Source organism: Balearica regulorum, chromosome 20 (genome assembly GCF_011004875.1).
Source record: "Balearica regulorum gibbericeps isolate bBalReg1 chromosome 20, bBalReg1.pri, whole genome shotgun sequence".
Classification (NCBI taxonomy): domain Eukaryota; kingdom Metazoa; phylum Chordata; class Aves; order Gruiformes; family Gruidae; genus Balearica; species Balearica regulorum.
Genome location: NC_046203.1, coordinates 11,502,395 through 11,528,511, shown reverse-complemented (window position 1 = coordinate 11,528,511; position 26,117 = coordinate 11,502,395). Strand labels below are relative to the sequence as shown.

Below are 26,117 nucleotides of genomic sequence, written 5' to 3'. Positions count from 1 at the left end.
GCTGTCAGGATGTCGCTGACGAACGCCCGTCGCAGCCTTTCTGAGTCACAGCACAGGATTAGCCGGGTAGGGAGACATCACGCAAGCCTGACGTCATGCTGGGACACGCACTGAGCAAACCCCCCAAGGGGCAGCTCCTGCCCGACCGCCCCAGGCAGAAACAGAGGAGACAAGGAAGGAACGATAGGGAAACGTGAGAGAGAACTCGTCAGCCCATGGTTATGCAGCAAGTTGTGCTTTGGCCCAAATCCCAGCCACTCAAGGTGAACAACTTTCATTCTGAACGTTTTCATCCAACTTTCACAATAGCTTATTATTTTGCAGTGCTGCTGAGCAATGTTTGCCTTTCTCCTCCGCGCCCTGGGGATCTTTCCCAGATGCAAATTTCCACCTCTGAAAATACAAGGCCTTGAAACCAGGAACACAGTAAAGTCACTTGCAAAGGAAAAAAAAGCCGCAGCATTCAATGATTAGGTCGGTCCAGTCACTGTGAACCAATTTTGCAGTCTCCTTGGCTGCTTCACAACACAAATGTAACTACGCCAATGTCTGAGTGATTCCAAATCTGTTTAGAGCATTTAGGCGAGTACCAGCCACGCGTGTTTTTAGAGCTACACTTATATGTCTTTTAGATTGAGCTTTCTTATTTTATTTGAGGGCTTCAAACCTGGGTGCTTGAAGACAAGAAAAGCAAGATGCCTAATAAAATAAAGACAAAACAGTCGGCAAGGAAATCTGCCCCCAGGCGAAAGGATCCCAAGATAAAGCAGAAGTGAGATGCTGTGAGGAAGATCCACCTACTGCGCACAGGGGGAAGGGGAAAAGCAAACCTGCCTCAGTGCTGCCCAGCCTCCCTGGTCACAGATTGCTTTTAGCAGCTTCTTACTAATACATTCTGGCTACAGCCATTACATTTCCTTTCCAGACCTCTGGCAAATTAATTAAAAAGGAAGTTAAAATCAGCCCGTTCAGTGCTCCTTGCCCCAGCAGAAGGATCAGTTGTTAGTATGTGTTCAGCTCTCACTAGAAAGTTAACTTGGAAAACAGCACCACTCACCTCTGCAAGGTAAAGAATGCAGAATTTCCGATCTTCTGAACCTATAAAGAAGAAAACAGGATCAAAATTAAGCTACAACTGCATTTCTGCAAGCAGAGCCACTGGCAGAGGAATTGGCTAAGAGACAGCATTTAATGAATATTTATTGTTGTCATCCTACAGTACCAGGCTGTGATCCCCAGATGTGTGCTGCATCTGCAGGGGCCCTGTGCTGGGCAGGCTGCATTCTGTGGCCTCTTGCATGGACTCACCGGGATATCACGGATTCTCCTTTGGGTTTGTCCTTTTGGAAGAAGGTTTGCTTCATTCAGAGGCCACGTGCAAGCTCTTCTGCCCAACCTGCTGTGGTATGTGCAGCCCGATTCCTTCCCAGGGGCTGCAGAAGCCCCGCAGTGCCCACGCAGCCATCCTGAGCACCGGGGTCGGGGCTCTCCTATCTTACCTCTGCAGATGCTTTGCTCCCAGAAGGACTAACCAGAGCAGCTCCCGTTCCTACGTCCTTGCTCATTCCCAGCTTCTTGCCCCAGGCTCGTTGGTGGTAGCTCTGTCTAGTGCTGTCTGTCCCAGCCTCCATCAGTGCTAGTGGTTGGGGTTGGTGCCTCTCCAAGGAGATGGAGCCAAATCCCAGGGCAATGGGAAGTGGCTGACACGGGGCAGGGGGGAGAGTTCATCCTGCTCTGTCGGGCCAAGGGTAAACTCCCCAAGCTCCCACCAGCATGGTGCTGCTCAGGAGACCTGGCCAAGGGACCTCCACTTCCATGGTTTTGGAAAAGGAGATGGTGCTGGAGGCAATGCAATGACCAATGCTGTGTTCCCCATCTTGCTAAATCACGGAACAGCGTAGTTCAGCTCCTCATCTTGCTGCCAGCTGTCCCAGGGATGCGTTATGCTCCACCAGGCTGGTTTCTGCAGGACTGGTGTTCCCCGTCCCCAACAAAAAGGCTTTCCTGAGGATCTGCCCTGGTCTTTGATCCCTGCTGGTGAGACAAGAGCGTTCCCAGCCCCAAGGGAAGCCTGCTCCTGGCATACATCAGCCTCGCAGGAGAACATGAAGCTGCCACAGGACAGGGTCACCTCAGCTCTGAAGCAGAACATCCTATCTCCTGAAGCCGGTTCGCTCCTTCACACCAGCGTGCCCTGCACCAGCTTTGCCCTTGGTAGCGTGCAGCACCGCTGGGCTGCAGCTTTCATAACCCTTTTAATGACGTTATCTCTGCCGTGAGATCAGATCTGCAGTCAGGGCATGGCTGCAGATCCTATTCAAAGCAGTGTCAGCACAAGCTCTGCTTCGTTTCAACAGCCTGAGCTATGCTAATGATGGGAACAGGCTCTGTACAGCGGTGGAAACACCCTGTTCCCCAGAGGAAAGCAATTCTTCTGCCACAGGCAGCAGCCCAAATGTCAAGATAAGAGCTGTGATCCATTGAGGGACTCAGATGCCTCTTGAGTCACTCCACAGGACACGTGAAACTCATGAAGAATTGGAATGGCCTGGAACTGTTTGCTGGACGTTCCCCTTCCAGTTGCCCTTTGGGGGATTGCAGGTGTGCCTCAGCTGCCAGCTTCGCTTTTAGTGCACGTTGCAGGAAACGGGCTGGAACATCGCTATGGGGACGCTGGGACATCATGCCACACCAGGATGCTGGAGCCCAGCACCACCAGGAGTGCTGCTGCAGACCTCTCAGATGAGAAGCCCTTTTGCATTCCCGTGAGCTTCGCTCTGCTCCATGCTGGGTGCTGCAAGGGTCAGGGAAGCAGCCTGGCCCCAGGGCTGCCAGCCAAAGGGCTCCAGCACTGCCCCTCCACATCTTCCCTTCCAGAAAGGGAGTGATGCCAGCCCCCTGAGCAGACCTGGCTAGGAGCCTGTGTCTCACCTCTGCCCAAGCTCTCCCAGCACCCTCTTCCATAAATCCCAGTAGGACCATCAAGGAACATTTTCCCTGTGCAGCCAAAGTCTCCAATGGCAACTCCTCAGCCAGTGCTTTTCTCCCCTTGAGGGAGGGTTTGGAGGTAGGATCTGAACCTGCTGCTGGCACACCACGAGTCCACCATCCCCTTCTACTGCTTCTGCTTCCCAAGTAGTCAGCAGCACAAAAGACGCCCTGTCTTCACAGCTGGGTGCTCTGCTCCTCTCCCTGTGCCATGATCAAAGCTCTCCAGGCTGCCTTGAAAGCAGATTGCAGAAGACCAAGTCCCAGCCACCTTCCCTCAGGAGCTTTAACCCAGCTTTCCCAGCTGATCTGAGGAACAAGTCACCCTCCAGACACACGCACCCTCGGCAAAGAAAGGTGATGCTGGAGTGTAACGGCCCTGGGAATGACCTCACTTCTCTTGGGCCTCTCTCTATTCTTTCTGCAATAACAGGTGAGCCCAACAAAACCCAAAACCATCAGAATTAAGTTTCCTTCCAAATTCCTCTCTGCTGAGCTATGAATATTGGCATTGGCAACCTCCACCACCAGCAGCTCCTGTCCCCTGTCCCTCCAAGACTCACTGCTACACACGGCCAAGCAGCCCAGCGCCTACGGGACACACAAAGCAGGGAGCCAGCCTAGGCTAAGGAATCACTTAAATCTCATTCTCTACCAGTAATTGCCTTTAGAGAGAAAGCAAACGGGAGGTAAGAGACTGGCTGCCCAGCCCAGCAGCCGGGTTTGAGCTGGTGCCAATCCCCGGCAAGGCGCAAGGGGAGGCAGGAGAGCGACGGCAGAGCCAGGAAGGGCAGACCCGAGCGCAGATTTCAGCACAAACCAGGTTTTCCAGGATTTCTTCCACTGGAGCTTTTTCCAGTCTCTGGAGGGTCAGGCTGGCGTGCCGGAAGCCTGCCGCGCCCCAGAGCCGTACGACGTGCCCTGCTCACCTCCTGCACCGAGGACCACAGAGGCCACGAAAGCCAAAGGGAGAGGCACAACCTCACACCAGGGAGGTGACAGCCAGCCCCCCAGGCTAAACCACACAGCTCCGTTCCCCACATGGTGCTTCATCTGCACCTTTTCTGACAGCTGAACGGCACATACCCTCAGCCAAATTTAGTGAAACACAAAGGAAATAAGCAGGAGGGAAAAAAAAAACAACTCACTTTAAGATATTTCAGTTTCTTCCTGATGCGTTGTGACGGGGACTGGCTTGTCTTTCAGAGTAACTTGACCCATCCCTGCCCCAGGGCTGGGCTGCTGCGTGCGCTAGGCACAGACAAGAGCAAGGTGTGAGTTTTGTGGGGACACGTCCCCCTCTCCAGCCAAGCCTCATCCGGCATGGGGCAGGCACTTATGCAGCTCCCGGCACAGCAGCACGTTTCAGCGCCGCCCTGCTCTGCCCACCTCCCTGTGCAACCCAAGGAAAACACCCACTGCTTGTAGGATTTGGGTGGTCCATGTGGGGCATTGGGTCAAAAAGATGGGAAAAGAGGGAAGATTGTCCTGCTCCTTTCCACAGCCTCCGTGCACAGCCCAGGGACTGTGGCAATGCCCATGGCAAGGGCAGGTACCCTGCTCCCCAGCCCCTCGCGTCCGCTCAGCGAGGACAGGACTGCATGCAGCACCCAAAGAGGAGCTCACAGGGCAGGGTGCTGCGGGGCCCTGGGTGCACGGGGACAGAGGAAGGCTGTTGTGCACGTTCAGACCTGACACCCGAGAAGGGACATGTCCCCAGGGAGGTTTGGCAGGGTGCAAGCCCCAGGTGCTTCCAAGCGTCCTGGGGGCAGCAGGGAGAAGCCATAGCAGGGCAGAAGGCCAATAAATCACACTCTTAGCTTCTGACTATCTTGGAGCTGTTTGCTGTAAGATATGGAGGGTTGGGATGTCGGGAACAGCGAAGCAGCACAGGAAAAGTCCTCGCTTGCAGGATCCTGGCTGGGGGATGGGGCTCTCAGCCTGGGGGTCCTCATTCCAGCTGTGAAACAGGAGCGCTCTTCTCTGTCCCAAAGCCAAGCGCACCCCCCCAGGGGGGCCAGGATCCCAGCGAGGCGGCGACCTTCGCGTGGAAATTCCCACAGTATCTAGTGAGGAAGCCAGCCCTGTCGCGCTGGAAACACTGGCCGGTGTGGTGCTCATCAACCATGCTCTGCTTCTAAAGCAGGAAGACAGAGCATTGTAAAGCAGATTATACTGATTTGCTTTCGCACAGGGCAGCGAGCGGCAGAAACAGGAAACATCACAATGGTCTTCAGTGTACCGGAGATGTCTCAATTGTTATACTCAGCAATACGCCTGTTCCTATTAATGCACCATTCAGTTATTTAGGAGACCAACAGAAAATCCCTGCCAAAAGGGACTGACATCTTTTTGCTCGTTCCACCCGCCTTTGAAGCAGCCCTGCCCAAACGAGGATGGTAAGCTGCCTGAAAACTGACTGTGCTGGATTCCTGGTGTACGGGGGGTCGTCCGGCACTGCAGAGACAAACATCCCCTTCAGAGAGGCTTGTTAAGCTATTCCAGATGTGATCCAGCCAAGTTATTACGGAACAAGGAAATAAGTGGCAGAAAACTGCTCACGAAATCCAACTGCTCTGCCTGAGGTTAGGAGGCACAGTCCTGTGCTGAGCTGCAAACAGACTGTCACGCACGGAACCGGGACCAGCACCAGGGAAGCAGATTCCTTCAAGGAGGCGAACGAGAGCCGGGTTATTGCACAGCCTTTGAGAGCAGCCGGGGCGGCACGCGCTCCAGGAGCGGACGCTGACCAACAAGCACTTCGATGAGGAACAATTTCTTTTGTCCGTTTCTTAGAAATAAGTAGCACTGAGAACAAACTCAACAAACCCCAGCGAAGCTTCAATGGCTTCTTTAAATGGCTCACGCCGTGGTGCACCATCTCCCTCGCTGTGTTTCTGCCCCCACGAAATAGGTCAGTGAATTAATCTGGGAGCAGAAATGTTGTTGGAAATGGGAAGTAACAACTGACAGGCAGCCTGTGGTGTCTGGCACAGGACTGCAGATCCGCAGCACTGAGGCTCACAACAACGTGGCGCACATGCAGAGATGCAGCTCATCCACAGAGCTTACAGCTGGGCTGGGGAAAGCCATGGGAAGTGGCAAAATTCATCCAGAAAATGATCCCTTTGGAGAAGCGGCCCAGGTCTGGATTAAACCCTTTTGGTCAGGGCCATGGGACTGCATAGAGACAGAGACATCGGCTCACACAGTTACAGAGTAATTCGGGACAGAAGAGGTGCCTCTGGTGGTACCTAGTCCAAGCTCCTGCCCAAAGCACCCAGACCAGGGTGCTCAGGGCTGTGCCCAGTCAAGTCCTGAATACCTCCAGGGAAGGAGGTCCCACAGCCTCTCTGAGCAACTTAATCTTTGACCAATCTCACCATAGGAAAGTTGTTCTTTATACCTAATCATGATTTCCCACGTGGGTCCCGGTCCAGCAACACCCGCTGCCAGGGCTCGAGGAGGAGCTGGGGCACCAGCCCCACACTGACGCAGTCAGGCGACTGTACACAAAACAAGCCCGTACCCAAAAAGCAACTGCCCTGAGAGAAGAAACAAGGTGGGACTGGGCCCAGGGCCAAGGAGTGTCTCCACTGTAGCAAAAAGGATGTGGTAAAGCAATTTGTTCGTTCCTCTTTTGACCCCAAAGGCCATCGTTTACACAGCCTCAGCATTTCAACTTAAAATAACTGATTTCAAGTCACCCCCTGCCCTAGAAGCCCTCTCCGAGCCCTCAGCTGGACATGAAAGCCCAGCCAAGGTGAAGAGAGTAAGGGCACGGTCCACAGCCTCCCCCAAGGCCAGGGTTTGCTCTGACCTCGGCGGGGGATGTGCATGGGGAAGGGATGCTAGCGCAGGGGAAAACGTGGGTGGCCGAAGGGAGAAGTAGCAAAGTAAAGGTCAGTAGGGCTTAGCCAGACTCACTTGGAGACAACCTCTGAACTCTCTCGAGGCACCGTGGGGGAAACTTCAAGACTTCACTTCCCTTTCTCAGCCTCGGCAAGCCCCCGCTGTAGGCAGTGTAACACCAGCAAGGGGAACAGCCCAGCACCGCAAGACCCTGAGGAATGACAGCCCAAAATCCCTGAGACGCACCCAAAAAGCCTTGGAAAGTGGTGCTACCTGCGTGCCCCTGAGGCGTCCCAGGAGATGGAGTTCCAGGGACCAGATTAATGCAGGGATGAGAAGGGCGATGCTGGCCCTGCACCCCAAGGCAGGATGATCTGGCAGCACCAGTTGGACGGTACTGTTACATACTGGAAGCAATGGGATAGTGGGGTGCTATCCTGCTGCTGACCAAAAACCTTTATAGCTAGCAGCCCTGAAAATGCCCCAAACGTGTCCACTGCTGCTGCAGACACTCACCTTCCTGGAGCTTGACACTCTGCAGGTAGAGAGGGTTCCTCAGCACATTGCAGCGCCCAGGCTCATCCTCCTTGGTGAAGAGTAGCAGGTCGGAGTAGACAAAGAGGGTCACCTGGAAGCACAACAGCAGCAAAGAAGAAGCTGTAAGAAATTCATCTCCTGGCACTGAGACAGCATCCTGGAAAGGTCCTCTACCCTGGGAGAGGCACCAGCCGTCACAGGCAGCCCAGGAACCCCTTCCCTAAGGGGCTGGTTGCTGCTAAACCCTTCAGGGTGCTCCCAGCAAGCTTTGGGCAAGGCTCCCCCTGCTTGGCAGCCACCTACCAAGGGCTGTAGAGTCCCGTGACAAGAGGAATAAACCTGCCTGAAAGTTTAAGACTACACAAACACACCCCCTCTGCTCTCTTGTGTTACTTCCCATTTACAGAAGTTATAAATCAGAGGAGCAGGTGGAGGGAATAAGCTGCTGACTAATCCCAGCACACTGGAGAAGTCGCAACCTAAAAACAAATGTGATCTCCCCAAACACACTCACGAAGGAGCTTCGCACTGTTCTCAGTCTTTGCGTGCCCCATTTAGCTCCCTTTGAGAAAATAACAGTTTGGCTTTGTCCTGGGTGCTTAGCTGCTGGCTGGGCTAAAACCACCACAGGCTTTTACAACAGCAGAACCCATGAGAGCAGTTGCAGGGAACAAACTTGACACCTTTAAACCACGCTGATGGGTGGAAAGCAAACACTGAACTGAGCATCTGCCCAGCTCTGTGCTTGAGCAGCAATTCAAGTGTCCTACAAGCTGGGAGCTACTCCAGAGCAGTGGTAGGTGCTCACAACTCAAGAGGTAGATTTTATTCTGCTTCTGGCTCCTGCCTGAGGTCCCTCATTTGATCAGTACAGATTAGTGTGATCTTTAAAACAAGAAGAATTAGTTTCTCCACTGTAATGGAGATCCCCATTGACCCAGAAACCTACTAGGGGTGAGGAGCTTGGTGCAATCACTATGCCAGTAGCTCAGGTTTGAGCCTGTCAGAAGTTGGGGGCATGCAACAGAACTTAAGATGCCAGGAAGTGGCTGCAATATGCCAGTGGGCATCTTGCATACTGGACCTTCTGCATACTGCCAAACCATGCACTGCTCTCAGCACAAGATGCAGCATATGAGCACGTGGCTGCTTTTAACCGCTCCTTGGGATGCTCCCAAAAAACCTCCCGCAGCAAAGGGAAAGCTGCTTTGCAACACCGAGCAACAGCAAGGAAGGTTTTGTGGCCTTTTAGCAACCCTTTCACAAAAGCAGAAGACAACCCAGCATCCCAGGGGCTCACTGGGAGCTGGTACCATGGCCACCACCAAGTCACCCCTTGAAAGGTGACTTTGCTCTGGACAGGGACCAAGTCACTGTTTACGGGGACGCACTGCCAGCACAGTTTGTCTCCATGCCTGGTGGCTGACAGACACACATCAGGAGGACAAGCTGGGAAACAGTTCATCACGTGGTGGTGAGTCTCACGTCAGGGCAGCAGCATCTGGGGCTTTGAAACCAAATATCAAGCCCTTGACACAAGATTTCTCCTTGCTGTGCAAATTAATTTTTGTGGGATTCTTAACAAGCACAAAGCTACTGGCATAGCTTTAATTGACAATGAAACCAGGGAGTGTCTGTTTTTCTCTGTAATATTTGGAAAATCCCTTCCTCTGCTCTCAACGTGCTGTTGGCCTAGTGCCCATGTTCACCCTCTTTGTTACTCCTGACCTTACTATTAATATAAGGAATAACGAAGTACAAACTGCACTACAAACTTTCTCCCATGCCCATCTTGTGTCAAAAGGTATTTTCTGGGACAGGTCTGGTGCCATCCCAGGTCCCTCAGCCTCAAAGAAGAGATGTTCAGGGTTTTCGAGAATAGCAACTCAGCGAAGTGAAGGAGATAAAAGCATGATCAGCAAGTGGTCATGCTGGAAATGGAAGGGAAAAAAAAAAAAAAAAAAGATGACCTAATACACATGTAAGTTTAAAGGGTAGAAAAAAAGATTAGAAGGGTCAGCAGGGAAAAAACATCACTTCAAAACCAAGCAGATTTAAATAGGGAATCATAGAAACAGAAAATACACAAAAAGTATTTACAGGTAACATTGTGCTTTTATGGGAAGATGGGACTGATTGTATTCAGAATGTAGAGAAGATAAAAGCGCAGCCAGTGCGGGTTACGTAAAAGCATCTCTATTAGATGCTGCTTCCAGGAAGACACTTGATTTTAGAGCAGCTCGACACAAAAGGGTTTATAGAGGTCCCTTTGCTCCTCTGAGCTGCTAGGGGAAGAAAGTGAGGGTGTCCCTTCCACCCACACAGCCAGAGCCTGCCAAGAGCACCCCAGCGCCGCGAGGCCCAGGGCTCCAGCAGACCCTGCTCGCAGTGGTGGGAGCAGGACCGGCTCTGCGGGAGAGAGCACTCACCCCACCTGAAGAGCTGAGCACGGGAAACTCAAATCATGGATGACCCTAAGGCAGCAGCCAACAGGTATAAGAGGGGAGGGCTGGAGGGAGTAATCTGGAGCTGTGCCTAGGGCTGCCATCACACTGCGGACAAGCTGTAACATGTCTCTAACAGCCCTTTGCAAACAGATCTGGTATCTACCATGAAAAATCACAAGGCTCATAAAAGCAAAAGAGCAAACAAAAAAGAAACGCAGTGCCTGAATTCATCCAGGTGAGACACAGAATCCACCAGAGTTGCTCCTTGGAGAGTCAGACTATCTTTGTGTATTTCCCAGAACTAATTTCCTACCCCAAAAATCAGAAGTAAAACAACTGGCATGATGTAAGGACTCCTCTGAAGACAGAGATAGGCACCCGTGTTATTACCAGAATGATCAAGGCCACGTGGCAGTTGTCACACAGGCCTTTTAGGTGGCTGTAAATAGATTTTACAGGGGGCAAAAGGATTGTTCATAGAGGCTGGGAGTGATGTCTCGGACACTGCTCACCTAGGTGTGCTCTGCAACACGGCAAACAGCAAAGCCCCTTCTGCTGATAGACCTGACTGGCTACAGAACGTAACTGGAAAAGCATTGTTACAGAAGGAAGGGGCACATTTAAAGTGTTTCCTAAAAGAAAACAAGAGAAAATGAAAACCAGAAGGGAAGGTGGAAAGCAGTGGGTTAGTGTGCTTCCCCAAGATGAGAACTGGAGATCAACACTGGGACTGCTACAGAGCCCCGCTGCAGGAAGGAGGAAGCCATAACCACGCCTTGTAATGCAAAATATGGTAACAAAAACGTTATGAAAAGGTGCCCAGAAATTAAGCCTTGCAGCCAAAGTACCTTCACATTCAAGCTCAAGAACAGTTAACTCTCTCCTAACCACGTCCTCCCCTGCTCACCGACGCATGGGGAGCCACTGCCACCTGGGCTACGGCAGGGGGGAGTTTGCACGTTGCATCAGCAGAGACGCTGGCACGACGGATCAGTGCAAACCCTGCCCGCTTGTCCCAGTGCTCGGCAGGAGCAGCCTGAGCCAGTGGATGCTCACCCAGACATCACTCTCTCTAGCAACAGTCTTCTAGCTGTGCCCAGCAAAACAGAGGGAGCAGAGCCAAGCAGAGGCAGGTTTTTTATGATAGAGCTTTCAGATGCCAAAGGAGAACATGATGATGATCCCCTGCATTGCTGGCCAGAGAATGCTGCCTGCAGCTGGCTAGAGAAATCCTACAATCCTCGGTGGGGAGCTCTTAAGACAGGTATCCACCCTCAGGACTGAGCCACACACGTTCTCTTTTTACCAGTGCTGGATTCTTCTCCAGAAGAATTGGGTGCGACCCCAAAGAAAAACTTCAGTGATACCAGTATGAGGGTTGTATCTGCAGAGTTCACGTGTCCCCATTCATTCAGTTGAGCTAAATGGATGAAACTTTCTTAATCTTCCCCAAATTTTTTCAGATCTTGATTTATCCTTGTAGCCCTCTTGTGGGAACATCCAAATTCTCAGTATCCTCTACGAAGCAGACATCACTGTTGGATTCATCAGACCAAGAATGACCCACATAGAGAGTGATATCACCAAGTCACCTCTATTCAGTGCTCCCCTGATCATACGCTTCAAAGTTGTGGTTTTCTTGACTACAGCTTTGCACTGGCAGTTACTCACTTAGTTTTCAGAGAGATCAGAGCAATAGGAGAACATGATTAAGAGTTATCCAGTTACATTAATGCTTCATACATTAGCATCTCAGTCAGCTGAGCCCCAGTCTAAAAAAGGAAGCAGCCTAGGCTTTGAGGTAGGTGCACATACGCAGGCATGGCACTTGATGGCCATAACTTCCCCACTCAGGGAAACTTTACCGCCCTTCAGTGACACACCAGAGCCTTTGAGTCATTGCTTTCCATGCTAACTCTCTAAGCATCACCTGCTCCTGGATTTTTACTTCTGCATACATCCACATTATATGCATGTTCTCCAAGACTTCTCAGCAGTCTTTTAGCCCACAGTGCATTTACCCTCTTTTACCACCTCACACATTTTTTTCTGCCAAGATTATTGGCGAGGAATTTATGCACTCAGGAAGGAGTTTATACACTCAGCTAGACTTTGATACAGATACACCACCACATTTGCCAAAAGGAGATCCATGGTGAAGGCTTCAGCTGTCAACCTCGAACCTCACCTTGGCTTAACTGAATCAAATATTCTTCTAACATGAACATCAGGGGAGAACAGGCACTGAAGACCTCAAGGGGTCACACACCTACCCTTGAACACTAGCATAAGCAGTGGCTGTGCAGATGGGGAAATGGTGTGAAAAATGAGGAAGAGAAGGATATTAAGAGGCAGTGAAGAAGAAGGGACAGAGTAAGTGGGACTAGTGTGGTGGAGGGAGAAGGTAAGTGAAAGTTTCTGGTATTTGCACCCAAATGAAAGTGTCTAAGAAAGGCTGAAAACAAGGTCTTGAAACATCCATGCCAGGGAGTAGAGTTTGGCCAGCACAGTGGGTTGACCAAAACTCAGCCACCCACTGAAACAGGGACCTGCCAACCCCATCCCAGGCCAGGAGTGCCGGGAACTTGCAGCACAACACTTGGAGGAGAGAGGAAAGCCCCTTGACCTGCAGAGAAGAGCATAAGAAGAGCATAAGAAGAGAAGGCATGCTGGTCCATGTCCTCCAGACTCCTGGCAGAGCTGGGCGCTTTCAGAGTTCAAAGGAGGACCATCCTGATCTGCAGACCCTGCCAGGATGGCAGAGAAGAGAGCTGAGAAGAGGGTGAGCATGGCCCACGCTGTGAAGGTACTGCAGGGCTTTGGAAAGTTGCCTCCAGGTACGTTAGAGATGGACCGAAGAGGACAAAGCCCATGCTCAACACCTCGTGCGCAACTGCCTGCATCACGCTGGTTCCTCTGGCACTCCACAGGCTGGAGGGATTTCGGAAGACCGTAAAAGTGGGAATTGCAACAAAGTCTAGACAGGATGTGATTAAGGCCTGAATAAGGATTGCCCCAGAGGTAAGGTCAGGGAAAGGACAGATCCTGGCAGGCCTCCAGAGACATAGGTTGACTCCTTCAGGAGATGGGAGAGAGTTTGCTCAGTGACAAGGATGCAGTGCCTGACGCGGAAAGATTCTGTTTGGTTTTGGTTTTGAGAGGAAATAGGACCTCCATCTCCAGCCCCTGCACATGGGCTCTCCTCTCTCGAGCCACTTAGCCAAAGCAGAATAACATACAGAAAAGAGTCCCGCAAACCACAGGAGCAAGTCCAGTTTGAGAGAGGCTGGGTGGGAGGAGCAGTGGGACAATGGAAAAGCACATGGAGCAATGAAGAAAGGACGGATGAGAAACAAGACGGCCTCTGTTCAGGCAGCAGAGAAGGCTGAGAGGGAGCCAGCTCAAGTCCAGCAAAAAGAGAAGTCGGAGCCCTTCTGTACCAGGGGAAACCCAATTGTGTCTTGGCCGTTTTAGGTCTAGCCAGCTTCGGAAGTTTGGTTTCCCTCATCTCACAGCCCGTCAGGACCAAAGCAGACACCCTCGCTCTGCTGGAGACGGGGAGTCTCTGGCTTTCCAGAGACCTGCATCGATCCCTTGAAGCTCTTCAAAGCCTGCCGTGACCCCGTGACACCCTGCAAGACATGAGAGCACCCTTCCCCAGGGACATGGCTGATGTCCTGGAGTTGCTACCTACAACTGCCAGCTCCCGGCAATACGGGGCTCAGCACCACATCTGGGTTCACATCAAGGGAAAGACTCCTACCTTCCAAAGCAGACACTGCCACATGCTCATTCCCATTCTCTGCTTCTATTTTTTTTACTATGCTTACTCACAACCTCTTGCCTTGCCCCTCTGCCAGACTTACACAGACATCACGGCCTCAAGGCACCATCATTCTCAAACGCTGTCTCGCGTTCCTGCCCAGCATACAGCATCCTGCCTTTTCCTGGCAACAGCACCAACTGGGAAATCCTCTTCCAGTCTCATGCTCATCCTTAGGGCATCATAAGCAGAGTCCTCTCCCTGAAACACCCTCCCTTCTGGTCCTGCCCACAGCTGGGTCTCTGAAATGGCTAACGTGGCCATTTGGAGAGAGAGCTGCCCACCTCCTCCAAACACACTCCTCCTGAGGCTCTCCATCATCTAAATATGAACACTCCCATACACGTGTTCCACTCAGGCTGCAAATGGCATTAGTTAGTCATAATTATTGCACATTTGGCTGCTACTGCAGACCTCCGAGTCTGACCTGAAAGCAAGCAACACCAAACCCACGAGAAGCATCCTGACTTCAGGCTGGTCAGCGTATTTCCAAGCCATTGCAGCATAGCTGTGCTACACAGCCGTGCGTTTACCTGATTTTCATTCATGCAGGTACCCAGAAAACCCTGAGCAGCAAAGAACAGCAGGACAGACAGGGGAAGAGTTTTATTTACAGATCGCTGACAAGTTTCCTAATGGATCATGAAATTTTTCATGTACTTTGCAGAAAGAAGAAAAAAAATTGTGACTCAATTCAAAGGATGAATTACATGTATAAAACCAGAAAGAGAGAGGAGTCACTTAACATAACACAATCTTGTTCTGTTTTGTACAGGCCAGCGATATGATGTGGCTCTGGGATTCTGCTGTCGGCCACCCAGAAGGTGTTACCCAGAAACTTAAGATTTGTCAAGTAGAAGTTCCTCTATGGCTCTGGGAACATAACATTTTGTTCACTTCAGCTAAATGAAAATTATTCTGTACAGCGGCAAGATTCTCTGAAAATGCCCCAAAAGAAACAACAGTTTCCTTCAGCACTAGTGAGCAATGCATGAGTGGGCTCTCCCAGCTGCCGCTTCCTCTGTCCCAAATTCCAGGGCTTTGCAGACTTTACAGTTGGATGCAAGTGAAGCCAGCAGCAAATGTAATCAACACTTCCAACCTCTGACAGTTTGGATGTTGAAATGTCACATACGCAGGTTCAGCATGTAGCCAAAGCTTAGTTGTTTCCCCAGAGTTTTAACAGCCCTCCGATAACATTGCAGAGAAGAAGGTAAAGTAAGAAAACAGAGAGGAATTTGGACATGTGACCTGTTTCAGGAACTAAATTTCTGAAAACCCCTGTAACAAGTTTTCTGTCTAGTTCTCTAGCCTGGCACAAAATATTCTTAAATTCCCTCTTTCTGAGTGTGCCAGAGGCCTCACTGCCAGGCTGTAACTGGCATGCATTTGCCATGCACGGTTTCTTCTTTGTGAGCATGAAGGAAGACAAGGAAAAAAGTTGATTTCTAGCAGAGAAGAGTTTTGATATTTAGTTTATCTCATGATAAACTGACTAGAAGTTTTTTCAAGTATCCTATTAATATAAATATTGCACAATAAAACATTTCCCTTCTCAATCTACTACATAAGACTGTGGAAGCGCATGTTTAGAAAGCTCAGACAGCACAGAAAGAGTCTTACCTGTATAGTCCTGCTTCTGCTCTCATGAAGAAGCAGCTCCTCTGACAGAAGCAGAGTCCGGGCTGGGTTGCAAAGATCTAGAGGCTACATTTGAAAGGAAAGAAAAAAAAAAGAAAAGAAAAGGAAACAAACAGTCAAACCTTCCACTGGAAGTGTGGTTTGCCAGAAAAACTTTCCGCCCACCAAACCCACTTTGTCTTCACTTTAAGCTGTAACTCAGAGAGAAGCCACCCCACACTGTGCTCAAAAGGACAGAAAGTCTGTGGTCCAGCTACAGAATAAAAAGAAAGCATTACACTTAACACCTACGTCAGGCCCATCTATAAAAAGACAATCAGCCGCTTGCCTCTGTACGTTAACTGTTCTGCACCGTGCAAGCTTGGTTACAGGTACTTTTTAGCAGGAAACACAACCACAACAGTGGCACGTTAGGTTCTCACGTCCCTCAGACGAGAATATTTGCTGCATGATTTTATGGATTACTCTCGCAGTCAGGTAAAGCGACTTTAAGAGGCTGCCCTTTCTCACGCCATGCACCACACGCAGCTCCCCAGTCAACATCTTCTCTGCTAAAGGCTGGAGGAGAACAGGACAGGTTCAGTTGTCCTGACTGCAGAACAAACCCTGCAAAACCAGCCCAGCACTAGAGGGTAGCTGCACAGGGGTCCTGTGGTATGAGATGGGGCGAAGCATAAAACCCAGTTCCTGAAGTGGCAGAAACACCCCAGAGTCAATCCAAGACACAAGTTTTGGGAGTAAAGAGACAGAAGCACCAGCTGTGTTCCTACCAGATGAAGGTATGCACCAGTAATGTGCTTAAATATACTGGATCAGAAGAGGTTTTCTGAGGTTCTTGCCATACGAAGGACAAAATGGAAGGCGCAGAGGTAGTTAGAGCTACTACCACCAAATTCAGGGCTAAATTTTGAGAAAATCATTTATGGAACTGGGGAGTGAGAACATCCTCTGTCAAGAGGCTCTGTCAAGCCATTACTGCTCTGGATCCTTGTTCATGATTTTACTGCTGGCCATCAGCTATACTAAAAAAACCTTTGCACACTATAATTAAGAGCACAAAGAACCCACAGGAAGAAACCACATTGATCTTCAAGTATGTGAAGTTGGTTGCTGAAGCCCAGAAGCTAGGATAAATTTCTCCTGACCCAAGCAAGCAACTGAGGACCAGAGTTGAAAACTGAAAAGGGAAAAACCTCCAACAAAGAATCTCTTCAGCGGGACACAATTCCCTCAGAGAGGGTACCCAGCACTGTGCTGAGTACAGCCAGCTGCAGAGGAGAGAGCTGAGGATGACAGGGATCCATGCACTCCTGGTATGTACTGCTGGGAAATACAACCACTGCGCATGGCAGTCTGGACCTGACCTACGGCAGCAAGCTTGATACAACCCGCTGCGCCGGGCATCGATTCCATTAGATCCCCCACACCTCGCTTCCAGCCTCTCTTACCTGCACGAAGACGGGGAACACCAGCACTTTGGGAGCCAGAGTCACATACGTGCCGTAGCTGGAGTGCGGGATGTGTGGCCTTACTATGGTACAGTTCTGGTAGTTCCCATAGCTCTTCATCGTCTGCACGGTCTTCATCAGCCTGGATTTTCTCCCAGACCCCACGTGTGATTTCCCTTTACATGCATTTCCTACACCGACAGAGGAAGCAGAAAGAAACACAGAATCAGAAGAGAGGTCCTGCAGAGCTGCTGCATGCTGCTGGCTCCGCTCCTGCTCTCACAGCCCAGAGGAGGGCACGTAAAGCCTAAGGGGAAGAGCTGGAGCTGAAAGCTGCAGGGACATTCGTCACTCTGCTATCAAAGTTTCCCAGGGATTCATGAAATAACAGCACTGACTTAATTTTTCCTAATGCAAAATGAGATGTCCCTTGACATTTCTGCTCAATGAAGAGCTACTCACTTGCTGAACCAAGGACTCAACCGGATCACACCAGGAGCACAAACACATCTATGTTTGTGCAAATGAAAACCCAAGAAGTCACAGCAAGCTCAGCTGCAGGCCAGCATATCTGTCTCTGGGTGTATGCTGCCTTCTGAACGGTACTTTGGAGATGTGGTACTATTATACACACCTCCCTGTGCAGTACTAAAAGTATTTAAAATAAGAAATACAGAACAACCCCAAACTTAACTTTAAATGGTCATTCTTGAATCACAGGAGCACCAAGGAAGTTCCCACCATTGGGGAATACCTGCCTGCACCACTGAACCCTTCCCTCTCCAGGGAGGGGAAAGCCATCTGGGACTAACTCAGGGTGGGAGGGAAAAAAAAAAAAAAAAAAAAAAAACCCCAAACAAACCACCACTGGCAATTTAAACCTTGGGACATTTTTATTCACACAAGTCCCGCTAGTTCTGGATTCTGGGCATGGGAGTTAATAAAGTGCAGGAATTTCACATCACGGGGCACTGGGTGGCAGGTCAATCACAGTTGTTAGAAGATACTAAGATTGGAGTGTCAGAGAAAGGGACAGAAGTGATAAAAACATTCATACGCACAGGATCAATCCGTGCCTTTCCAAATCGCTCCCAGGGATGTGATGGTTACCCAGACATGGGGGTGTATTTATAAAGGATGACCTAATTTTGCATGAGGCTGGCACATCATCCACTGTTTTTCAGCATTACATTTCAGTGCTGGAAAAAGTCCAAGCAGCCTGACTGGTTTTTTGCTCTGTCTCTCTTCATTGCAGAAAGCCATTATCCTCGTTCAAAGGAGCGATGACAGAGAAGCTTTCCTTTGCAGCCTCTCACCTCAGCTGGTTGAGCAGAGCTATAACTTTTCCCAACAAGCCAACACCAGCTACCGCGGCCGCTCCACACCTGCCAGTCCGCATTACTAGAGGCCAGGGGACATAGGTGATATATCAAACCAGTCCCGGAATCTCTAATGTAATTGATAATCTTGTGATTAAAAGCATTATTGATAAATTATTAACAATTATCATTGTTCCCCGCTAGCTGCTGCGTGGGTGAGTCCTTCCTTCCCCTAATGCTGGGCAATTGCTGCTATAGAGGATCTCTCAGCCCTTTCCTCCCAGCCCAGAGGACTGTCTTTGAATACATCCAGCAAGCTCCCATCAGCATTCTGTCTCGCGAGCGCAGGCGCAGGACGTGGGGTGCTCTGAGGATGCTCTGCCTGGATAGAAACTGCCATTTTCTCAGCACCAGCGCACAGAGGTGAGAACATCAGAGCGCTGGGAGCCAGGGCCTGCACACCGTCAGCAGCGAGATGGTTTGGTGGGTGATACACTGGAGGCAGCAGAGCTAAGGACAGCTTTACGCATCCTCCTCCCCAGACCCATCATCACCTGGAGCCAGGATGAAAACAACACACGGGACCAGAACCAGGGAGGAGCTGCTGCCCGCTGGGCTGCTCTGCTCTCAGGAGTGCTGGGAGGTCACGGCTGCCAAGTGGGGAACAGCTCTGAAATATTTCCCATTAATGACGTTAATCCATTAGGCCCAAGGGTTCTCCATGTGTTCCCCAATGACCCCGGTTTTGGCCACCCTTGACGTCCCCAGGCCCACAGCGCACATCTCTCCTGCCACACGCAGACTCCCATTGCGGCAGCAGGACGTACCACGCTGGGGACAGAAGGCAAGACAGGCTCATGCTCCCAAGAGCCCTGAACCCCAGGCCGTGCCCCGCTGCACACCAGCAGCCTGTGCTCTGTCTCAGCACTTGCAGGCAACAGCTCTAACGGGAACCGCGTACGTCTCTAACCAACAACTCCTCCTTCAAAAGAAGCCCCACTGAAAGACTGAAGTATTTTCTCCCTCCCCCCCGAAGCTGATGAACCAAACCAGAGGGTCCAGCCGGCAGACCTCTCCACTTGGATTTTAACATATCCAGGTGAGAAACTGAGCATCAGCCCAGGGTCCTGCCCCACAGCAATCTCAGGAACATGTATGAGCCAACCCTCCTGCAGCCCCCTGCTAGAGGGGTGTCCCAGCAGAGCCCCCCCCAGCCGCCCAGCCCCACGGCCACCACAGCAGCTTTCAGCGCAGTGGCTTCTGCCTTTGCGCTGTAACGGATACCCATAACCTTCCCAAGCAGAAACGAGCCAAAACACTTCTGAACATGGCTCAGAGCAGATAAGGTCTTGTCCAAAGCAAATATCCGAACCTACCCAACATTACATATTCCATTAAGTATTAGGAAATAGCGCATTTACTTTCAGATAAACGCCAGCAGAGCCAGACCATGCTGCTGGAAATCCAGACCTGATGTTTACTGCTTGCTTTAACAGCCTGCCTTTGCAGGGGGTGGCCCTCGTGACCTAAAAGGTTGTTTCCACCTCTAAGTGCAATAATCCTGACATTTTCTCTTTTTCCTTTTTCATGGTTGCACTGCCAGATAAAAATCAAAGCACGAGAGACAGTTCAACACAGGACAGATACAATCTGTCTGTGCTGTTCAGGATCTGCTTTTCCTCTTATCCCTAAATCACCTCATTTTATCAGAGGAATTTATCAGAGGAATTCATCACCTGCACAAGTCCTGTTTTCTGCACACTGGCACAGAAACGCATCCAGCCTGCCTGAAGCATCAGCTCCTGTCACTGTGTGACCGGTGGCCAGCTCCGCACCGCCACACTTAATCGCTGCTCTGGTTAACAAGTGCATTCTGCCCTCTGAAGACTTAAAATTAAATAAACTGAAAACAATCACTAAAAATTGTTATGGAAAGAAGCCTGAGTCTTTCAAATTCCACCCTGCTGTAAAAACAAGTCCCCACGGTCCAGTTTATCTTTTCACAGGATCCGCAAAGAGCAGGAAAGAGTTGCAGTTATCCACGGTACAAAACATCCCCTGCAGCTGAGCTGCAGAAAATACTTCTGACCACAGAACTCCAGGGCTGGGACCATCCAAAGCACAGGGGCTTCAGACCCACACTGCTCCTTCCTGCTCGCCGGCATCCCCACCACAGCTGTGCCAGCCCCACACTTTGCCTTCCATGGACACTGCCCCGCCTTTACAGGCGGCACAATTTTTTTTTAGCTGGGAATTGTGCTGATAGCTGTGCCTGCACCAGGGAGGGACTGCCGAGTTAGACGCTCCTGCAAGACCATGTCTAGGAGGTCAGGTCTGCTACAGACACACAGCTCATCCAAGGGGCATCCTAACAGACCAGGGTGCGAGCGTGGCCTCCCAAAGCTCCTGAATGAACAAAGTGGTAAGAGGCAGTTCTGCGTGGAGCTGGGCATGCTGAAAACTGAAACTGCAAGTTCAACAGCACCCAGTGAACACCCTGGGGAGCATCTCCAGGTCTCAATGTTGTTGGGTTGTTTCTGTTCCCAGTTTCCCACTGGAAATGACAGTCGTCTGTTGGTATCTAGTTTGGGGGGCCTTGCGTTAGTCTCTGCTCCCCCTCTGGCAGCCCAGGATTCATGCACTGCCCCGCTGCACGCCTCACCTTCCTGCGAGCCCATCCACACCTGGTTCTCCAGGAAGACCAAGTATACCTGTTGCAGAAAATGAGTTTATGCTTCAAAGAGGTTTTGACGAGAGCTGGTCCAGAGACTGCCAGAGCCCTTGTAGGAGCCCAGGACATGAGTATTCCCCAAACCTGGCACTTCAACCTGCACTAGTGCCTGTACAAATCTGAGTCACGGCCATCCCTACTCCCTTAGTAATAAAATAAAACAAAACTCAAAGCAGGGGCCATGGCATTAGCACCCTCAGGAAGGCATCATGCACAAGAAGCCAAACATATCACAGCAAGGCCCAAGACGCATCTGAGGAACCACAATAACAACACTTAGCACTTCCACACTTCATGCTTTCATCAAGCCCCAGATGGAAAGTCCCGGCCTGCACCAGCCTCCCTTCTTCAGCCACACTGTGAGCTCCCACAGAGACCTTCTCACCACGAGGCTCATCCAGTGACATTAGCAGTTGGGCTCTCCTCTGGGCTGAGGGGTAGGGCTCTTGCTTTTATTGGACGCAGAGAGTAGGAAAATTATACCACCCAAAAGCCCCAGGCTTCTGCCACTGTCCTCAGAACGTGAGGGACTCCATTGCAGCATTGCAGGGCTAAGGACAAGGATTTGCTAGTGCTAGAAAGACCGTGTTCAGCTCTGCTAGGTGCTCTGAGCAGCATTTTCAGCACATCGGCAACTTACCAACAGTAGCATTGTTGTCTTGATAGACAGGCCTCAGCAGCTGTAAGACACAACCCAGAAAGGACAGAGTCACCTGAAGTAGGCTTGAGATAGACTTCACAACAACCACTGCAAATTTAACATGCCAAACCCAGCAAAGCCAAAGCACTCCAGAGAGGTGAAAATAACTTTTGCCCTTTTGCCAGCAGAAAATGAGAGCAATATAAATTGCACTGTGGTCTATGCAGTGGAAACACTTCCCATACCCTTACCCCCTGAGTGAGCCCTAGGAGGAGACAGCAGGTCATTCACCCCAGCTCTGCATTTCCTCACGGTAAATGTTTTAGAAAAATAGTGAGAGCTCCACCAAAGGACACAGGTCTGGCTTGTAAAAACAGCACATGCTCTGGCAAACATCGAGAGGTGATGCTCAGTAAGGCTGAAGCACGGGCCAAGAGAGGATCCAGCGAGCACGGCCACAGCCACATGCAGTACCTTGAGCGTGGGGCAGGAGAGCAGCCCTACCTGGCTCCCTGGGTTCAAAGGCGCCAAGATGATGTAGTTCTGGTCTGCAGTGGAGGGGACCCGGGACAAGGGTGGCATGGTGTTCTGGCTCCGCTTGCCAATCTCCGTGTACCTCTCCCAGCCGTTCAGCACCAGCCCATCGCTCCCATCATACAGTACGTGGCAGCTCCGGCGCTGCTCGGGCCGCGGAGGCATGGTGCTGTTCTTTTCACGCTTGTTGGGTGGTGACTGGAGGTCATAGGCAGACTTGCAGGATGATCTGCGGATCATGCCTTCATGTCCTGACTTGACCTGCGGCACAAGCCTCCAGACCAGTAGTATGATCTCAGTGGGACAGTTCCTGAAAGAGATGGCATGGGGCAAGTCAGAGATGGAGCAGCAGGGAGTGAGGCACCCCGCATTGTTTAGACAGCCAGGAGCCCTGCAGTCTTTCCTCCCTCTAATGCCTCTGCCCCTGTCCTCCTCTCCCCAGCCCCTGAATCCTTTCTTCTTCTGCTCCAGAGAATCCTTTCGCAGTTGTCTTCATCCCTCAAAGCCTTCCCCTTCCCCTAGCCACTCAAAGCTCCCGCTGCCCTGCCCTGGGCTCCCTCAAACCATCTCTTAGGGTGAATACCCACCGGATTTCGTGTGCCAGCTCTACACATTTCCAGTGCTCCACAGACTGCTCATTCAGCTGCAGCACCGTGTCAAGTTGCTGCAGACCGGCCTTTTCTGCTGGGCCACCTACAGAGAGAAGAGACAAATGCCAGTCACCTGCCGGACAGAGAGCAGGGAGCGTGAGGGGAAAGAGAAGCCCTGAGGCTAGAAGACACCCGAAAAACTTCACAGCTTGCACCACTCACTCCCCCAAACCCAATCTGTTTCCTCTAACACCCACATCTGAAAATGAAGTAGGGCCAGCTAGCCTGGAGCTTCACCTTCCAACATGCACGCGCGCACACAGTGCCTGGGACAAAGCTATAAATGCTCCCTCAGGGCTTTTGCATGAACTCCCCATGTTTCCTGGTGTGCAGCGGGGAGCACCAAGGTACAACAGAGACACCAAATCCATCCCACAGGTCCACGCCAAGGGGCTCTACTCAGGTAACTGAGGGCTCCTGTGATCCCACTTCCCTCTGTGCCCCTCTGACACCCCCCCCCCATGGATGCATTCCAAAGGTCCCCCCAACCAGCCTGACGGTTCTCAGGTTGGAGAAGGAAGAGAACAAAATCTCTGCAAATTACTGCAACACACTGCCAAAATAGTGACACAGTGCTAGCCTAATGGCCTCCAACCTCATTAGAGGCAACAGAGAATTCATTATGTGACGTTTCTTGGAGGTAACCAGAGTCCTGCAAGGCATGGAAGCTTCTGAATCACAACATGCTCTGGGAAGCAAAAAGGAGCAGAGTCATTCAATCAAAGTAAGAGGGATTAAAATGATCCGATCTCTTACCGGAGTCCACCGCCTGCACTCGGACTGGGGAGTCGCAGCAGATTGTGAAGCCAAACCCATCGCTTCCTCGAGGGATCGTAATCTGAAGAGAGACACCGGAGTTACCCTGTTAAGTGGGAAAGCAGCCGCTGCGTGTGATCGGTGAGCGTCCCCCCTTTCACCCACACACCACCCCACAGCCTTTGGAAATGCAGACACACGGCATTTCTAGAAGCGGTCACAGAGCCCAAAGGAGCCGTCACTCTGTGAGCCCCACAGACAACGGGTCTCTCCCCTGCTGCAGCCAGAGGCGGGTGGAAAGGGTGCTAAAAAGCAATACAAAATCGAGCTGAGGACCAACAGAGGAATGCCGCAAAGTGAGTGTTTATTGAGCATACACAAGTCTCCACTCACAACTTGCCAGTGTAAGAAAAGGTCTGATAAACCATTAGAAAGGAAAACCTGGCAGTCTGGCTCTGACATGGATTTCTAACGCAGCTTCTCTAAGTAAGTCACTTAAACATTTCATTTCCAGTGGGGCAATACTTAAACAGCAGCACTTCTCTGCTCCAGAGGGAGCTGCGAGGATCGGCATGCTCCTGTCTGCAAGGCGGCAGCGCTGGAGCGGGCTCTGCATGCATTGCCCCATTAGCTGGGGTGAGTATGTTTTCTCTTGCTGAGTTTGGAGAGGATGGATGCTGTGTTGATTTAGGCTCATTTTTCTCCTCCTTATTCAAGAAGCATTGAGCTTATTAATAAAGTGATATTTATTTTTTGATGTTGGCTTCCAGCAGCAGCTCAGCATGACAGTTCTTTTAAATACCTGATTATCCCCCAAAACATTTGTCACAATCCCTGTTTTACTGACAGAGAACAGAAAAGAAAAAATCCAACATCTGACCTGTATTATTTTGAGAACAAACACTCAGAGAGAAGACAAGGAATTCAGCAGAAGCTGCCAAGGAGGGGAACTGGTTCCTCGCTCCTTTACCACGGGAGGGCAAATGCAGCAAGCTTTCACTTCTCTGAACCTTGTCCCTGCTTGATTGCTCAGCTTAAAATCAGGCTTCAAAAGAGAAACTGTCTTTCCCTGGCAGGATCAAAAAGTAGGTTCAGCCCCACTACACTGAGTATTTTTCTCTCTGCAGTTTGTAGATCCCCAAACAGGGGAGAAGGCTGCTTGTGGCTCTGCACCTTTGAACCAACCTCATCTCAAACCAACCAACATCTCAAATACAAAGCGTAGGGGATCCAAGTCCTGCAGAAGTGTTACCTCTGGAGCCAGCCCAGCATCTCTCCCACCATGGAGTCTCCACAGTCACTTCCTAGCCCAAAGCTTCTCCCACTCCTTCTCCCTGAGCTGGCTGGCTCTTGTCCACAACCAACAGAGACACCTTCCCTGTGCTGCTAAATAGAAGCTTCTCGATGCTGATGGTTCACTTTCCTCAGCTCCTACCACCATGGCCATTACAGGGAGTTGAACGTCCATTTTTGCCGCTGTGCACAGAACGAAGACATACGAGCATCTGACATAACTTGGAAGGTGGGTAGCAAGGTGGTGAGAGACTCCAGCACCGCAGAGGCTCACCGTACCCATGACTTTGTCAAAAAAATACAGAAAAAATTGTCAAAATAGAAAATTAAGGAGTTCTAAGACACAAATTAGAGTCAGTTGTCATTAATACAAAGCAGAGCAGCATTCCTGCATCAGATAGTCACTACAGCACTGATAAGAAGTGGGCATTTTTAGTTAAGCTGGTTCTTTGTGCAATTCCCACTATACACTGTCCCCCACCACAGCTTTCACATGACATGAAAGATTAGCACAGGAGTGCAGAGAAAAGCTGACGAGGAGTCGGAAGCCCCAGTCCAGACCATGGGGGGAAAATTATATTCAAAAGTGCTGGAGACTCGACCTGCGCAAGCAAAACCAGCACCCAGCATTGTACACCGAGCAGGTCCAAGAGAATTTGCACTGGCTCGTACAGAGCACAGCAATCTACTTCTCATAAAGCAAGTCACCGTTGGTTGTAACCAGCTTCAAGCAAGACTTGATTCCCAAAAATATTCACATAAAAATAATTTTGAAAAGAGATAGCAGCAGCCTGGCAGAGACTTAGCTGCCTGCTGTGCCTGCCTCTCCTCTAACGAGTGGTAAATTGAGACACCTCGCAGCTTAATGCTTTCATCATCGGCATGCTACCCTCAAGTTACACAGTAAATGCTCCTTCTTTATCCCATTTACACACTGCATCAACGGGCAGAGATCAGCCAGAGACACCTATCTGAAAATGCTTTCCTTATATTCCCAATATTATCATTTACAAATGATAACGATAGCAAATCAACACCCTAGGAACAGCACACACACTGCCCAGAAACGGTAAGAACTCCCACAGACACTCGTAAACTTAACTGAGACTTGCAGCAACGCGTACGCACGTGCTAGCGCACAGAATTTTTTCTCCCCAGGAGATACAGACCTGTCTGTATCTCCGTTCCGAGCACACCTTGCAGAGTCCATTGAAACGGTTCATGGCTGGAAAACCCTAAACTCGCCGTTAGCCCATGAAAATCCAGTCCCCCGAAGCAGCCGTAATCCCGATCTCCTTGTATCACACGAGTGTGGAACAAACCACAGTCAAACTGGCATGACCGCCCATGGGAACCCAGCTCCAGAGAAGAATGGCAGGAAGCCACCTTTCACCTCCCCAGCCCCTGTCTGTGCTGTATGCCGCTTTACGATAAGCCAGAGGGCTTCCTGAAAACCCT

General features: G+C 50.6%; 1 protein-coding gene across 5 annotated transcripts in view; it reads right to left on the bottom strand.

Annotated features, from left to right (window-relative positions):
• RGS3 (regulator of G protein signaling 3) overlaps positions 1-26,117 on the bottom strand; it is an 85,224-nt gene that overhangs the window by 37,494 nt on the left and 21,613 nt on the right. For 2 of the 5 annotated variants that reach the window (XM_075771978.1, XM_075771979.1), the window contains 8 exons: positions 23,367-23,472; positions 22,548-22,653; positions 21,931-22,270; positions 21,427-21,466; positions 16,737-16,927; positions 15,271-15,354; positions 7,357-7,468; positions 1,058-1,098 (listed from right to left, as the gene is read on the bottom strand). In XM_075771978.1, coding sequence (XP_075628093.1) covers positions 1,058-1,098; positions 7,357-7,468; positions 15,271-15,354; positions 16,737-16,927; positions 21,427-21,466; positions 21,931-22,270; positions 22,548-22,653; positions 23,367-23,472 — 1,020 coding nt within the window. Of the gene's footprint in view, positions 1-1,057; positions 1,099-7,356; positions 7,469-15,270; positions 15,355-16,736; positions 16,928-21,426; positions 21,467-21,930; positions 22,271-22,547; positions 22,654-23,366; positions 23,473-25,828; positions 25,989-26,117 lie in introns of those variants that run through there. The other 3 variants (XM_075771980.1, XM_075771981.1, XM_075771977.1) reach the window with 3 other exon arrangements.